The sequence below is a fragment of the Topomyia yanbarensis genome, chromosome 1 (genome assembly GCF_030247195.1).
Source record: "Topomyia yanbarensis strain Yona2022 chromosome 1, ASM3024719v1, whole genome shotgun sequence".
Lineage (NCBI taxonomy): Eukaryota > Metazoa > Arthropoda > Insecta > Diptera > Culicidae > Topomyia > Topomyia yanbarensis.
In genome coordinates, this window is record NC_080670.1 from 45,464,023 (window position 1) to 45,481,226 (window position 17,204).

The 17,204-nt window shown below is 39.5% G+C and overlaps 2 protein-coding genes across 2 annotated transcripts in view; one reads left to right on the forward strand and one right to left on the reverse strand.

Moving 5' to 3' along the window:
* LOC131677516 (zinc finger protein 182-like) overlaps positions 1 to 17,204 on the reverse strand; it is a 105,518-nt gene that overhangs the window by 53,461 nt on the left and 34,853 nt on the right. The gene's annotated exons all lie outside the window — the stretch shown is intronic.
* Positions 4,707 to 13,289, forward strand: LOC131677526 (isochorismatase domain-containing protein 1). The gene is made up of 2 exons (XM_058957388.1): positions 4,707 to 4,966; positions 12,365 to 13,289. The coding sequence occupies exons 1-2, from the start codon at positions 4,835 to 4,837 to the stop codon at positions 12,833 to 12,835; spliced, it is 603 nt and encodes a 200-aa protein (XP_058813371.1). The 5' UTR covers positions 4,707 to 4,834; the 3' UTR covers positions 12,836 to 13,289.

Here is a 17,204-nt window from a genome sequence, read left to right on the forward strand (position 1 = left end):
ATAATTTTGAAAATCCGCGTAAAAACACATAAGGTGTGAAATATTTTTCAATATTAAGAGCCATAGTACTCAAGGAAGAGCAAGGATTTGAAGTAAGAAAGTTTAGAGATAAGCATGGAGTAGGGTCATATGAGCAATCTTAAAGTTTCATGGCTACTTAACTCTTTTTCTTCTGCAACGCAGGAGTCAGGATCTTTTGGCATTAAATGCGAATCACCTGAGGCTGCGGCATGTCCAGACGAGCGTAAAGTCACTTAATGACTTATGCGGTCTGAACCGTGACTCCCCGGAATCGCAAGACTGACCTCGGCACCTAACCGACCAGCATCGAGATAACGATTTCGAGAGAAATTTCAACGTCGGGAAATTTCTCCGTCGGAGTAGACTAGGCCCACCGCCGGGGACTAGTTCGAATAGATCGGGAAGTAGCTCCGGCAGATGCTCGTCGGGGCGCCTGTCACCTGGAAGTCACCCTCCACCCAGAATCGCAGGACCGACCTCAGCATCTGTCCGGGTAGTATCGGTTTCGGAAAATCTTCCACTGCCGGGGAACTCTTCGTCGGAGTAGGAAAGATCGCCGGCTTGAATCATCGGGACACCAGTGAACCGGACGCAATCCTCCACCGGGAATCGCTGGACTGACCTCGGCATTCTGCTGGACTGCATCTAAGGAAGAATAACGCGTCCGTCAACGGTAGTGTGACACATTCTTTCGTCGGGGAACTCTCCGCCGAGATAGGCTAGCTCCACCGTCAGGGACTACGCCGAGTAGCACCGAACGCGACAAACCACGTCGGGGCACCAGTGAACCGGAAGCCACCTGGTCAACGGAGAGAGGAGGGCATGTAGGATATAATGCCGTGCAGGACTGATATGGTGGTTATGAGACAAGCGAAGTCTAGCACGACCAGCTAGACCTGGAATCAAGTGAAGTGCATTAGCACGCCTCCCCCCGAAGTAGTCATGTCAAACGGAATCCGGGGGATCAGGCAAATGTCGGACTTCTTGGTGGAGTTTAGAGGAATAGTGTTCAGAGTTATCTTCTCTGTTCAGAGTCCCTCACTCTGGCACACGATAGACGAAATCGGTAAAATGGTCTAACTACTGAACGTGTGCCGGGTCGGCGTAAAAGCTTTATCACCAAGTAGAAAAAAAAAATACACGCTCAGAGACTTTTCCCTCGCCGAACTGAGTCGAATGGTATAAGAGATTCGGCTCTGCGGGCCTCGGTTAAAAAGTCGATGTTCCGACCGATTGCCTAAGTTTTATTATGAGAAAGGTAAAAAGGTATTCAGTCATTGTCTGTTTTTATTTTCACTGCATCAAGAATGCTTCTCATATCCTTAACCCAAAGACTAGTAATTTATAACCTAAAATAAAAATATGAACATTTTATGTCTTTTGTTTAAGCATGTGCATTCACGAAAATTTATCTTTCGATAAAAGTCGCTTCAGGTGATGCCATAAAAATTAAATGGAAGCTGCATAAAAAGAACCGCATAACTTTGAAAATTCGCATAATAAACCGCATAATTTTGAAAATCCGCATTAAACAAAACGCATAACTTTGAAAATCCACATAAAAAACCGCATAACTTTGAAAACCAAAATCCACATAAAAAACCGCATAAAAAAGACTTCAGTGTATTTGATCATGAATCGACCAAAGGGCCGAAGTCGCAATGATCTCGAATCAAGAAAAATAGCTTTGAAAGTTCGCTTCAGAAAATTAAATCGAATTTTAACAGTGTTTGCATACTGCGCTTTCAAATGTATTGCAACACATTAAAACAATACTAGTTTTCGGAAGCATAACTAAAATATTTTATATAATAACGATTTCGTTGATAAAATTTAAAAAAAAATATTTCGCCGAGTGTTGTTATGAAATGTTGATTAGGCCATTTTCGAGTCGCCCTCTTATTTTGACGACTCTCAATTTCGCCCTGCAGTGTCGCCAGGAATCAAAAATCAAATCAATATTGATTCGTCAAAAGGGCGATTTTTTGTAAATCAACTTGTTTCGCTCATTACCCGTATAAATAAATACCATTCCAGAAATCATCGGAACCATTTCCTAACTATTCATATAATACTCACCATATTGGGAATACTACTGATACATTCCACCATTATAATTCAACTTTTATGCTACCATACTCATTTTAGTTACCATTTCCAATACCTTCCGTGTATCCTATGTTGGAGATTTGTATACTACATGGTACTTTTGCGCTAGAGGTTAATATTGCTCTGGTGCCTTTGTTATTCGCATATCTGTTCACGCTGCTACAAAAACCCGTAGCTTAACATGATCAAAAATCCTCGTCTTGCAATATTAAGCCGATAACTCAGTTGGATAAAGCGACAGTCCAGTTAGTCTCAACTAAGCTCTCATCAGAAGATGGCGTGTAACAAAATGAAATTTCATCAATCGATAGAATTGAAATGGGAAGACTTTTTTTCTGCGCCAATATTTTATACATCGCTAGATCTAAAATATGCATGCCACCATAATCTGTATAGTTCTTGAATGCTATGTTTTAAAAATGTATATGGAAAAACGCATATTTTGGTATGGTGACTGTTCTTAACGACCCGTTGTTTGTACGGTCGAGCATGGAAAAACGACACTGGTTATGTTCGATATTATACTAGGCAATGGTTAATCTATTGTTGAACGAACCATATTGAAAATGATTTTTCGACGTTTGATACAATGGTTGGCATATGGTACAGATTTGTGCGGGTAGTCTGCTGCAGAGTAGAATTTCATGAAAAATATGCGTTAATGTAAATTTTTACCCTTCGTAGAAGTAATTTAAATTGTTTTCTGCTTTGAAATTTTTGTAAATTAAGAGAAACCATCAAAATAAAAGTGTGTTTACAAATCTTATTCGCCCTTTTGCAAATTTAATATGGAAATGTGGTTTTCGCCGTACTCACTGGAGGGGAAAATTTACTCTCTCGAGGCGTAACAAGCATTTGGTTTTTGTTTAGGGCGATTCTGTTTACGGGCCTTCTAAACAATGATGCTGTCAATTTCGCCCGTATACACTACCTTAGAAATGCAGAGGCGTAACCCGCCTGGCGGTTTGTTTACAGTTGAAAGTCGGATCCGCCGTTTTGTTTTTTATTGATTTTCATGACGTGTGAAGCATTTATAAATTAGTTTTTATATTTATTATGGAGTATTTTTACTCCTCTTTAAGATATTAATCAAATCTCCGTTTGTGTACATTTGTTATTTAGGCCCATTTGTCGGTTCACGATAGACTTGACAATCTGTAACTGTATTAGTGTGTTCTACGATTTGTTTTCTCCACCTGTCATAGGTGGAGCAAGACAAATCGATATTAGGTCTGTTCCAGTACCAGGAGAAACTGGAAGTACTCCGGAGAAAATCGTTCCTGTACTCTCTTCTTCTCCTTTTTCTTCTTCAGGTAGCAAACCGGAGTAAAAAGGAGCAAAGATTTTTTGCTCCTGTTTACTCCGGAGTGACTTCCGTGTACTGGAACAAACCTGTTAATTCGTCAAGAGGGCGAAAGTGTTTTTTGTAAACAAACTTGTTTCGCTCATTAGTCTGCTGCAGAGAGGAATTTCATGAAAAATTTGGGTTAATGTAAATTTTTACCCTTCGTAGAAGTAATTTCAATTGTTTTTTGCTTTGAAATTATAGTAAATTAAGAGAAACCACCAAAATAAAAGTTTGTTTACAAATCTTATTCGCCCTTTTGCAAATTTAATATGGAAGTTTAAATAGCTTCTCGGTCGGATTGTTTTCATTATGGAACCTGACCAACCGGTATTGTACGTACGTTCCCGGAATAAGTTTTACAGCGACATAGAGCATTTCAACACCATTAGAAATGCTTTAGGCATGCTATCTCAAATGTTTAAATTGGCTGACAGTTTTGAGCATGACACCTGAAGGAAAACAAACCCCCAATTAGTGTGTGTGAAATGATTTGCTTATAACTTTATAGGCGCATTTTAATATTTCTGACAGTATATACAGAACACTACACTGAGAAACAAAAATTTGCATAGTTAGAATACTTTCTATTCCTGTCTCCTTTCTTCTGCTGTGATTTTTATGCATTATCATGCGTATACTTCTAGTAATGTGCTTCGAAAGTTTCAGGTTTTCGGATGTTTTATTTACAATAAGGTTTTCACACAAAATTACATCACCTTTTATTAAAGTGTCATTCATTCCGTAAGAAATACGTTGCCACGAATCATGCGCCGAATAGCGCTATGAATCTTGTTGCGATGAAAAATAATCATCGCGGCTTCTTTCGAAAAGCACGGACAATATTTACAGATCAACCATTATTTCCAGTGCAGGGAAATTCAGTTTTCACTATTCGCCACCAGGGGAGCTACGAGCAGATAATTCTTGTAGTTGCCAATTCCTGCCGAGAGCCGAATTCACGCAGGATGAGTTTATGTTGTACAAGGGCAGGGTTGCCTTTTCTTTTGGCCAAATATCTTTAAAAGAATGCAAAAGGCTGTAGAAGATTTTGTAATTTATTGTAATTGTAATTTCGACATTGTAGATTGAAAACAGAATAAAATCTTGAAGGAGTAGCATTCAAATATAGTCATCCTAGTGCAATTACGCTAAACATTCTGTTACTGTATTTAAAAATATTTAGATGTCTGTATCAGATAGCATTTCTGTAAATCATGTGCCATCTGGCATCGCTGTACAATAGCAACATAAATTACGCACGGCGCAGTTCTATGTGACGTGATTTTTTTCCATTATTACGCAGGTCCAGTTTATCATTATCAGTTTAGTTTTTTTTCCTGAAAGCAAGCATCCGACATGGCCAGGCAGCTTACTAGACTCGGATATTTGGACACTAAGAAGACCCTCTTCATGCTGTGCGATTTGCAGGATAAGTTCAGACCCGGCATGAAAATGTTTGATCCGGTTATCAAAAATACGAGCAAATTGGTAAGCTTAAGTTACATGATTCCCCAGGAACTAAACGACTGAATAGTGTAAGTTGTCAAATTGCTGTAATAATCAGATGTTGCATAAGATTTTTTTTAACGTAATTCATTCGTCATTAAACATATGGGACAAGATTTCGAGTCTACAGGTAACATGATTTTCAAAAATACCCACAAGCTTCATTTACGTAATAATATCAACCTAACCCTGGTTGCCGAACTTGGTAGTCGCAAAAAGTAGATCAAATATTAACATTCCATTTTCTAACCTACATTACAATGCCCTGTGCTGCGATGCAGCTCTCAATCAAAAACCCTTCATATTCATTGATATGGGATACGAAATGTAAGCAAACGTGTGTCTTCCCCGCATCTTGTAAAACATTTTCCTTTTCACCAAGATACTACCCAATTCGATTCACCTGAGATTGGGTTCATTGGGTTAACCCATTATAACCCAGGGGTTTCAAAAAGTGAGCCAAATGCAGTGATATCTTCAATTCCACCAAAAAATGTATCAAAGATAAGAAAAATAAAATCACCGTTTAAAATGGTTTTGAGAATGAAAATATCTGGTGCAAAAAATTTCGTACGCTTAAATAAAAACAAATTTTGAGTTGTTTGACATATTTCTTCGGATTTTCTGATAGACAACACTTCTTTTGCACCTGTAGGAACGTTTTGTCACATAATGGAATTATTAGCACGAATTCCTACAATACAATTCAATTAAATGTATTACTTTTCAGCCGCCATTTGCCCCAACTATACACGGTTCAAAAATGTAAAAAAAATTATAAAAAATGGCTGCTGTCTTGTTTCACAATGAAATATGAGGTGCAATGATCCTATTAGTGCAATAATAAAGCAGTTAGATGCCAAAATTCTGCAGTAAATACGCGTTAAACGATGGATAGTTCTGCGTATGAAATTTCATACGCTAGGATATAATGGGTTAAATTGAATATGGACGCAAGCCAGCGATGCCACATGTTTTTGTGAAATGTCTATCAGAATAATTAAAATGTCTGTAAAAGTCTGTAGATGGTTGTGTAAATCCTATTTACACTAGGTTATTACTTTAAAAGTAGCTTGAAATTAGAAAACTATTGTGAAGGAATCACTCGAATTCGGTTACAATTGTTCTAGTGCAATTTTGTTAAACACTGTTACTCTTCTAAAAGTCTGTAGATTTCTGAGTACGTCTGTAGGAGACCATCAAAAGTCTGTAAAATACAGACATATCAGTAAATCTGGCATTGCTGACGCAAGCAAAGCTTTGATATCGAAGACTCAAACCAGAATGCGATGATATAGGATTGATGTAATAGAACAATCGTGCTACCTAATACAAATTTTGCATTTGGCGCTACCAAGTTTTGATCCTTATATATAAGGATCAAAACTTGGTAGCACCAAATATAGGGTGACCATACGTCCTGGTTTCCCAGGACATGTCCTGGTTTTTCAATGACTGTCCTGGTGTCCTGGGAAGTCGAGGAAAACGCTTGATTTGCCCTGGTTTTTGCCCTGTAAGGCTAAAATATGTTTCTTTACTGAGTCTTCGCTTTATTTTTTCTAGTTCAGATCGTAGTCTTTTTTATCTCACAACTTTCTTCTCCTACGTGTAAATTGAAAAGAAAAAGATCAAGCCGTTCGTATGTACATAGCATATTAATGACCTCAAGTCCGTTTACAAGGAAACTTGACAGTCGAACAAATCGAAATGATTCCAGTTGTGGATCAAACTGGCCGCTATCAATGGCGATGAAACAGTTTGTCTTCACATCTCGCCCTGAGCAGAAGCTAAAAATCGTCCCGCACAAGTGAAATAGTCAATTCTACCGACAAGCCGATTGATGCCTATCGCACAAGCAGTTCATATCGTATCAGTGCACAAACAATATTGTATTGTTGCCCCCGGCTGCGGAGTGAAATGAGTTTGCCAAATGAAACAAAAGTGCTCGTGCTAAGGGATAACACGATGTTGATCAACTTTAATAAAACTCGTGTTAGACCCACAGTTCAGGAAGTGGAGCAATTAGTTAAAGTTAAAATGGAGCTTAATCTCGCTGAAGTTACGTACATTCATCTACATCACGTTAAAAACTGTGTTTTGATCACGTTTAGAAGTTTAGCACAGGACGCCCCAAGTAACCATAAGCATTAAGCCATTCCACTATATTGGCTATATATTTGCACTAATGTTGCATTGAAACTCCATTACAGCATTAACAAAGTAATATAGCTCTATATTAGCATCAATAATGCATAACTGCACAGCCGACATATAGCATTATAGCTTGCTCTATATGCGTATATAAAGCTGATATAACGCGCACATGTTTCAAGGATCTTTAAAGCATGTAAGCTTTACAAGTGCATTTAATGCCATTACAAAGCAAATAAAAAGCTGATATAATGCAATTGTAATGCTGTGGGTTTAGGTGTTATGCAACTCTTCTTGAAGATTATATTCGGCATATTTCATTTCAATCGAACATATGCAATATAGTCCAGAAAGCAAACGCAGCGCACTTAGCGTGAAGGACGAGGCAAGGTACCTCAGTTCGAGACTTACTGAAGGTAATTTTCGTAAACATTCATATCATGTGAGAACGAAAACCCATTAAGGATATTCATTACAATGCATTACTGCCGTTCTACGCATAATTGTCCCATGTTGCTTTTTGGTCATTTTCACTTTTTTTAACCAAACAGTCCTTTTTGATGTATATTTTCAGAAAACACATCCAAATCATAAAGTTTGTTCGAAGACTTCGTGAAAAAATACCAAGTCTGTTTGTCCCATTGTTGATATTCTACGCATAATTGTCCCACTAACAAAAATCCCAAAAAGTGCGCAATAAAAAAATAATTACGTAGCGTTTAGTTAAGAAGTACGTTACGCTAGATGTCGGGCACTGAAAAAATTGATGGAAAAATACAGGATCATTAAAAATGGCAGTGGCAATATTAATCACAGCAGTGAGAACAATCCTGTAAAGCTCTTCATAACTATCGTCGCTTGCATAACATGGCGAACGCAATGAGGATAATGAGCCTATTTTCGCAATGTTTCTATTATCACGCTACCCATTTGAAGCCGTTGGTTAGTGCAGCGTTTGCTATCTTTGTTCAACAAATTGGATCAAATGGTAAGGCGACAATTGGAGCACTCGATTGGAACTTTAGTTGCGATCAAACACTAGCATTTCATCGTTTTTAGGCCATTTGTGTTATTAGATTGGTTCTTAAGAACGAAGCAAGGTTGTGAATGCCAAATTAATGCACTCCATCGAGTGTAGGCAAAGTAATTAATGATCTTGTGAGGTACCCTTCTAAATAGCGTAAAAATAGGTACTTTACCCTATGTCCAATTTTGATAAAGCAACAAATCTCCCGAGTAACAGAAAAACTCACGACATACACTTTTGTAAACAAAATGAGTTATGAGCATCATTTACAAAGATCGTTATGGGACTGATATGCGTAGAACTTTGCGGTTTCCGCTCGATTTCTCGGCATAACAGTCCCACTTAACATTTTTCTTAAAAACTAACGTTAATTGAATCTCTATAATAATAAACTGGACTGATTATAATGAAAACGATTGCCATGAACGTAATTTTGGACAATAAAGCTTTATTTGTTACACCGTATCCCTCCAGATGGCTAATACAATTTTCATCTTCAATCGCGTTTTTCTCAGTTGCCAGTTTTGCAACATGGGACAATTGGGCGTAGAACGGCAGATTAGAACAGAGTCAATTACGATTTTAAATAGAATATTTTATTTTACAATTTTTCCTTTTTGCTCATCATACCGAAAGGAAACATAGGAAATGGTTTTAAAACCATGGCGGACAATGACAACCAACTGAAGCTTTTTAATAGCATTAGTAGTGCCAATATAAGGCTTTCATATTTGACATTTGTACGCTTTTGCTATATAATAGCATTAGTACTGCAGAAACGAGCTGTCAATCTCTGCACAGTAATAGCACTATATTTCGCCTTTTCTAGCATATATCAGCATTATATAAGTATTTAGGGCTTCACGGCTTTTTAGGACAGCTTTATATGTGGATCTAAAGCAGATATTAGGCTACGTCATAATGCTTATTGGGCACTTGGGGCGAACTTCATTGCAAAGAACAACATGCAACACGAGGTCGAGTTTAATAACACCAGAATCAAGATCCCGGTACATATGGAAAACGACATGGTAGACGTGCGTATCCATGATTTGGCCCCGCGCACTAAGAAAGATTACATAAAACAAATCATGTCGCAATATGGAGAAGTAGAATCTATTACAAATGACACCGGGAGAATTTTTTTCACCGGCGTTCGTATTGTGAGGATGCGAGTGATTAAACCAATACCTTCTTACATGACTATCGAATGCAAATCACCGAAGGACGACGTAACCTATAAGCAAACAACGCTAATCATATATCACGGGCAGTCACCAACATGCCAATTCTGTAACCTTACAGCCCACTACGGAAAACATGCGCCGAAGCAACTAGTCAAAGCTCATGTACTACAGCCAACTCTAACAAGCAGCCACCGACACCTTCAGATAACCCAAAAACAACGATCCAATTAACCAATAATGCAGGTACAACGACCACGACAACCGCTCCCAAACCAAAAACTAACATCGCCAATAAAGAAGAAAATACCGATGAAGACGGATTTACAACAGCGAGCCGTAAGAACAAGAAACAAATAAGAGCCTCTGATCGTGAACAGCAAGAAAGCAGTACCGACGATGACATGGACGGGAACGATAACGCGAGAGAAGGCAGACTGAATGACCCCCAAGCGGCTTCACCGCCAGGGAAAAGGATCTCAACACGCAGCAGCAAACTGCGTCAACAAGATCTGGAAGACCGAAATTCTTAGCATTTTATTTTTTATTTTTACTTATTGTAAAAAATTAAAAGACCCACGGCTCAGTTATGCTAATGCATTGAGCCGTTTCAAATAAATCTTTAGATTGAAAAAAAAATGGCGATGAAACAATGATTTCCAGAGCTTCTTCCTGGCTTTAATCATCTTTCAATCCGCCACCCGAAGAATTCCTTTTGATGTCTCTGAGAAGACAAATCGAAGTTTGGCTTTGCTTTTGCTTGAGTTCTCTTTCCAGTGGCATTTTTTCGTCTTACTGAAAATACGTGAACACTTTTCTAATCCATGAAAAATGACGGAACATCAATAACTATCGTGGAATAACTTCATTAAGGGCCGATTTCTTCACCCTCGCTTTATGCTTAAGCCAGGTTTAAACGCACTGGTGAACCTGGTTTAAAAGTTAAGCGAGGGTGAAGAAATCGGTCCCAAGTGCTCTCTCTCTCTCTCTCTCTCTCTCTCTCTCTCTCTCTCTCTAGCTGGTGATTGAGGAACCAATTCAGGGTCAATGGAAACAGTACCTAAACCACGATTAACATGGCTTCACCCCTGGTTGCTGAACCGCGACTAACCTGCTGAGTTTATCATCATACATAACAGGAAGTATGAAAGGCCGCGCTAAAACTGATATTATTTACACCAACCGATCCGCTGTTTTTTTCTTATAACAAGTGATAAAATGGAGAAATTTGTATTCAACGATAGTTTTTGCAGCTGTTTCGATCCTAAATTTCAAATCGAGATATAATGATTGTCATTGGAGATTGCCATGTACTTATTTTTAAATCAGGAATAGCGTAGGGAGTTACTTGGGACCGTTTACGTTTCTGGCTTACTTCAATGACGTGTGATTAGTACTGATAACTCCTCGCCTGTCCTGCACAGATGATTTCGTTTCATTCGCTAAATTTTGTGATTGCCGATTTTCCCAACAACATCATGTGGCCTTCACTGATGGCTATGAAGCAAAAACTGTGTGTGTGTGTGCAAATCTGAAGAAAAGAGCTCGGTGATCGAATTCTCATGAGACTTTTTGGCTGGGCTATGCCTGCCCGACCCCAGAAATGTATTACTGCAGTAGCTCTGCCTGCCAGAACCTAGAACTTTTTACCTGTCGAAAATCTAGGGAGCAGGCACAATCGATTAAGAGGTGATGGATGGAGGTAGTTCCCTTTGAACTGTCCTGGTTTTTTACTCGCTTGATATGGTCACCCTAACCAAATACAAAATTTGTGTGTCTATTGATTTTTAAGTGCAAAGAACACATGAATAGAACGAGTGGATTATTTTCAGTGTACGAGAATGCCGTGCTATTTCGTTACTGTACACAGACCTGTTACAATAATAATGGGATTTTCGATTAATTAACACCGGTGTAGTGGAGTGCACTGGAACTGCACCATTTTTGCACTTTCTAGCAGAAGTGCAGAAAACTGGGTATGTTCCATTGACACTTCCGTTAGAAAGTGCAAAACTAGTGCACTTCACTACACCGATGCACAATAGGGTGGGACAAAAATTAGATTCCAGCTCCGAGCAACTTTTTAGATGCCATTTGGGTCCTAGAACAAATGTGCAAATTATTAGCTCGATCCCTGAAACTATATTTTTGCGCCCACTGTTAAAAGTTTACATGGGATTTTGTATGGGAAAATTAACTTTCACAAAATAATTCCTCCAGGAGCAGCCCATTACTTTCTAAAAATAAATCGATATGTGGCTTTTATAGGAAATTTAATAACGAAAAAAAGTCTCAAAAACCACGAAACGATCTGACGCTTGAGAAAAAAGTTATTAAGCAGAAACCGATTGATGCTCTGACGATTGTTAAAATATTCATTTTTTCTTGCACCACTGCTTTTGGTTGTCCATTTATACGCAATTTTGTTTTAATTTTCTCTTATTGTGTCTAAATCATTTATCTATGCTGTTTGGACACTTTGCAAGAGATTTGAGGGATAAATTGAGGCTTCTTTTGTACATAATAAAAGAATGTTAAAAAATTGTATATAATTCGACCATCAGCAGCAGTGATGCTATGAAAAGTGAAATTTTCATCAATCTTCAGGACATCAATCGGTTTTTACTTAATAACTTTTTCCACAAGCATCAGATCGTTTCACGGTCTTCTAGACTTTGTTTCCTTGACAAATTTCCTATAAAAATCAGACATCTATTTATTTTTAGGAGGTAAAGGGTGACTCTTGGAAGAATTATTTTGCAAAAGACGATTTCCCCATACAAAATTCCATGTAAACTTTAAACCGTGGGCGCAAAAATATAGTTTCACCGATCGAGCTAAAAATTTGCAGAGTTGTTCTGGGAGCTAAATGGGACCCAAAAAGTAAGTCGGAGCAAAATTTTGTTTTTTTCATATAACCATGTCCCACTCTAATGCACAACAACCAAAAATCCCATAACTAAATCATGACAGTTAATAGCAATGAAAAATATAGTTCATGAAACATGTTTTTTGCAGCTCCAGGCAGGCAAAATGCTGGACGTTCCGTTAATCGTTACCGAACACTACCCGGAGAAGCTCGGTCGCATCGTCAAAGACTTGGACATTGCACACGCAAAGGGCGTCTTTCCCAAAACCCTGTTCAGTATGATGATCCCGGAGGTGCAGGCAAAGATAGCCGATCTATTCGGAAAGGACCTGGAGACGGTGGTTCTTTTTGGACTCGAGTCCCACATCTGCTTGGAGCAAACGGCGATGGATCTGCTTAACAATGGTTACACCGTACACGTGGCTGCCGATTGTTCACTCTCCCGCCAACAGGAGGACCGGAAGTTAGCCTTGGAACGCCTGAAGCAGCTCGGTTGCTTTGTAACGACTAGCGAAAATGTTATCTTCAAGCTGATGAAAGATAAACAACATCCGGCTTTTGACAAAGTTAAAAATCTAGTTCGTGAGCCATCGGTCGATACTGAGCTGAGCAAACTTTGAAAGAACTTGGAAATTTAAACATGCTGGTCTTCCAATTCATTATTCATTCTTTTACTGTTCAAATGATGTAAAACGTCTACTCTTGACTTGTGTTGTGATTTTAATGCATTTTATAGATTATTATTATTACTGGTTTGGTAGAAATTTGCTTCTAAAAGTGTATAACAACTTGTTTGAAATAAAATTTTAAGCAATTAATCGTTAGCTTATTTGTTGTTCCTAAAGAACTAGCTTCTGCAGAACTGCTCGTTCCTGCTATTCAATACTTCCCCATCTCTAGCTTTGAGTAAATCTAAAGACAGATTCGGAAAAGTGACAACTAGCCTATGAGACACGTCTAATTTCACCATCATCCTACCAATTGGCCCTGTCTAGTTCTTACTGAGCTTGATTCCAACTAGTAACTTTATCCACCCTTAGAATCCATAGAATAGTAAATAAAATGCTGAATGAAGCTATTGAAAAATTTCCTGCTAAATCACGTCATACGAAGCTAAAAGCGGCGAAAGTGATACAAACTAGGTTCCAATTTAACATTAGCTTTCATTCCCTCATGGTTACTACATAGTCAACCCAACGAGAGATCACTGGGCTTCCCTCGGGAGATGATGAAAATTTATCGCCATGTCATGCCACACTTTCCAGCTGGTTTAGCAACATTGTGAGGATACGCATGCGTGTTGATCGGTAAGCTTGCTGCAGCCAGTGTCGGTATATCGATGATGCCAGCAAGGTGGGACCGTGGTCTGATAAAACGTGCTCCGATGATTGTCTACTCGCAGTAGGAGTAGCTAAAAAATTGCGCGCTGTGTGTGGCTTTCGTTTGAAGAGTAGGTACATTCACAACGCGCTGATATTTAGCAAAACTTGACCATCGAGTTTAATGAACGGTAAAATCCACTTTTTCCCATTCAAAATACATTCGGTTTCAGTTTAGTATGACGATGAACAAACTATCACATTAGAGCGACAACCAATGATTCAGAATATCGGACGACTTAATTAAGATATTTTTTTATATTACAACATTTTATATGTATTTCTTTTAAACCTGTTTATTGACGCGGTACATTGCGTTGGTTTTAAGACGTCGAAGTTTCTTTTCACCTTTTTAAATTAATTTAAAGTATACAAGGATATACAGCATTGAACTTTTTCTAAAAATTGTAAAGAACACGAAGCTACGATTACATTATACTTTCTCTGCAACAGTTTATCCGTCACAGACTTGTCAGTCTAAAGTTGCTAGCTCCGTTAATAGCATTTCACGTATTTTGATCACTACACGTTCTGTAGACGATGTGGCCTGTGTTAAGCCAAAGAGGACCAAGCGCCATTTGGAGGTACCTTCATTAAAATCGCTATCGCAGCTAATGTAGCACTATAAACACCTACATCAATTTATTTCTGAGAACTGAAATAGTAATCGATAGCAAATAAGTACCCTTAAACTTTCTATGATAATGATAAATAATCGAAAAATTATTTTTTTCATTAAAAATACCAGGAAAAAATTATGGCGCTCAGTTCGCTTTGGCTTAACGCAGGTCATGTTATGTGGGCTGGTGTCTGTCCCCGTGATGGGAACCATTGAGCCGAGCCGTGGACAGTCAAAACTCACGTGTTCCGGAGTATCTTAAACATCTGGGCCTTTCGGTCAGAGAGGGGACATCTCGTGTCCCAATCTGTGAAGGTACTTCCTGGAGCAGCCATGATCTGAGAGGAGTTACGTCAGGTAGAAATTGACTTTTTTGTATTTTCTGGTCATCTGCATGAACAAGTTCGAGGTAAATCGGTGTATCTACCTTCCGTTAACCGCGTTGTCCTATTCTTCTTATCATGAAGCCAGGCCGGGTTCTTCGTCGAGCTGGTCGAGTGTTTTTGTTCCCATTACACTCCCGATCCTCCTCCAATAGCCATACAATGCGTATCATTCCGGGAATGAAGTAGGTCGCTTCCAACGATGTGGGCCGATGAGCGCTCGTCACCCTCATGTTCAACAAGCTGAAGGAGTTGTTCAGAAACGACTTGTTTCTTCTCGTTTTTATGGCTGGGAGTTGTACCGGAGTATTGAAGGGCCCATTGAGTCGATCGTTGATTATCACGCCCATTTGCATGAACTCATGCTTCGAGTCGACGGTGTATTAAATGATCGTGATCATTGTCTGTCGAACTACCTATCGGTTGCTAATTAATACAACTGTTTTATGATGGGCTACCGCCAGCTTTTTCTCCAGAGTTCATTCCTCCTCTGTATCTTGACGAGTACCTCGACCTCTTCTAGTGTTCCGCCGATTACATGGAGCACTACATCTTCCGCGAAACAGACAATATTCACGCGCTTGAAAAGGTTCTCTGTTTTACCCGTGCTGTCTCCGGTTTCCACTAACATTCGGATTCCACTGGGGTTGCACTGTACTCCAGACCTGCCTCTCCGGAGCCAACAGGTCTGTCTCACTCTCCGTGTACTTGGTAAGCCGGTCTGAGGCTATTCTTTATAACAATATAACTATAAGCGGGCTTCGGCAGCAGCACCAGCTTCTGTCGTTTCCAGTTGTCGAGGAAGCTTCCTACATCGATGTATTTCTTCAACGTATTCCCAAATATATCCGAGTTCTTCTGTATCACTGTTTTCATCGACATGATTAGGATTCCGTTTAGGCTTACTTTTCTTTCATGGCTTCCGCCGTATCGATCATCTCTTCGTAGTGTACAAAAGTAGTGTAGGTTTGTGGCAAAGCTTCTCAAGGTAAGATAGCTTTGTTGATTTTTTGCCGCCCTCTGTACCCAAACTTTCGTTCCTCCTGATTAGGAGGTAATTTGCATCTAGATGGCCAGCTACGTGTAATTTTGGAGATTACTTAAATTCTGCCTTTTGAAACTAGTTCGTTTTTGGACTTTAAGATCGCGGAATTCAGGTAATACGCTCGGAAGTGCTCGACCTAACGAGTTTCGAGTGATGAGATTTTATTCATTCGTTAGTCTGGAACCTATTTTAAGACCACGCTGTGTACGTATGACAATCAGACCCTCACGTGTCCGTACTGTAAACAATCAGCACACTGCGGAAACCCCTGCGCGGTAGTATTGAAGACTAACTTTTCGGTGACGGAAGTTTGTCGCATCGTGTAAATCGATCTTTACTGGAGGTCACCACAACAGACCGAATCACAAATCGATCAGGTTTTTATCGATGGACGGCACTTCTCTGACATTACCGACGACAGAACCTATCGTGGCGCTAACATTGACTCGGACCACTACCTGGTAATGGTAACTGCGCCCAAAACTCTCCGTAATTAACAATGTACGATACCGACGCCCGCCTCGGTATGATCTTGGACGACTGAACCGACCAGAAGTCGCCACAACATACGTAAAGAATCTGGAGGAAGAGTTGCCGATGAAGGGTGCGCTCGATGGGGCCCATTTTGAGAACTGCTGGAACATTACCAAAGCAACCATAAACAACACAGCTGAAATCGTTGTCGGGTATGTGGAACGAAGTCAACGGAACGACTGGTTCGACGAGATGTGTAGAGGGACTTTAGAAGAGAAGGACACAGCGCAGGCATTGATGCTGCAGCATGGAACGCGGCTGAACGCAAAACGATGCTGACTGAAGCGAAAGCAACAGAGCCGCCTATTCCAGAAGAAAAAAAGCCGTCTGGAAGAAGCAGAGCAGTTCTATCGCTCTCAAGAAACCTGAAAATTTTAGCAAAAGCTCAACGCATCCCGCAAAGGCTTCGTGCCGCGAGTCGAAATGTGTAGGGATAAGGATGGTAGCATTCTGACGGATGGACGAGAGGTGGAAGCAAAACTACTTTGAACACTTTAATGGCAATGAAGAAACGGATGCAGAAAGCCAAGGCAGCGGAGGAGATTACTAGGTCAGTACGGCGGACGATGGAAATCAGCCCATTCCCACGCTGGGGGATGCCATTCAACAGTTCAAGAGCAATAAAGCAGATGGTAAGGATGGTATTGAAGCTGAACTCTTCAAAATGGGCCAGGAAAGACTTCTCCATTGAAAAAAAAAAAAAAAAAAAAAAACTACATTAAGCTTCCTACAATAGAGGCGCTGTAACCTCCGTCGCTTCTCGTTTATATAAGAGATATCAGTCTTCTAAATTTGTAGTCTTCGGTTTAATATTAGTTTAATCTAAAATTATTCAGAAAATGGCTTCATCAAACCTTACTAAACACCCATGACATGGATAAACGGTGTCAACAGTTGCTACGGCATTTAATTAGCAAGGGACTGGAAGGTGAAGTATATTTTTCAATATTTAGAGCCATAGTACTCAAGGGAGAGCAAGGAGTTGAAGGGAGAAAGTTTAGAAAAGCGTGGAAAGATCATATATGCAAG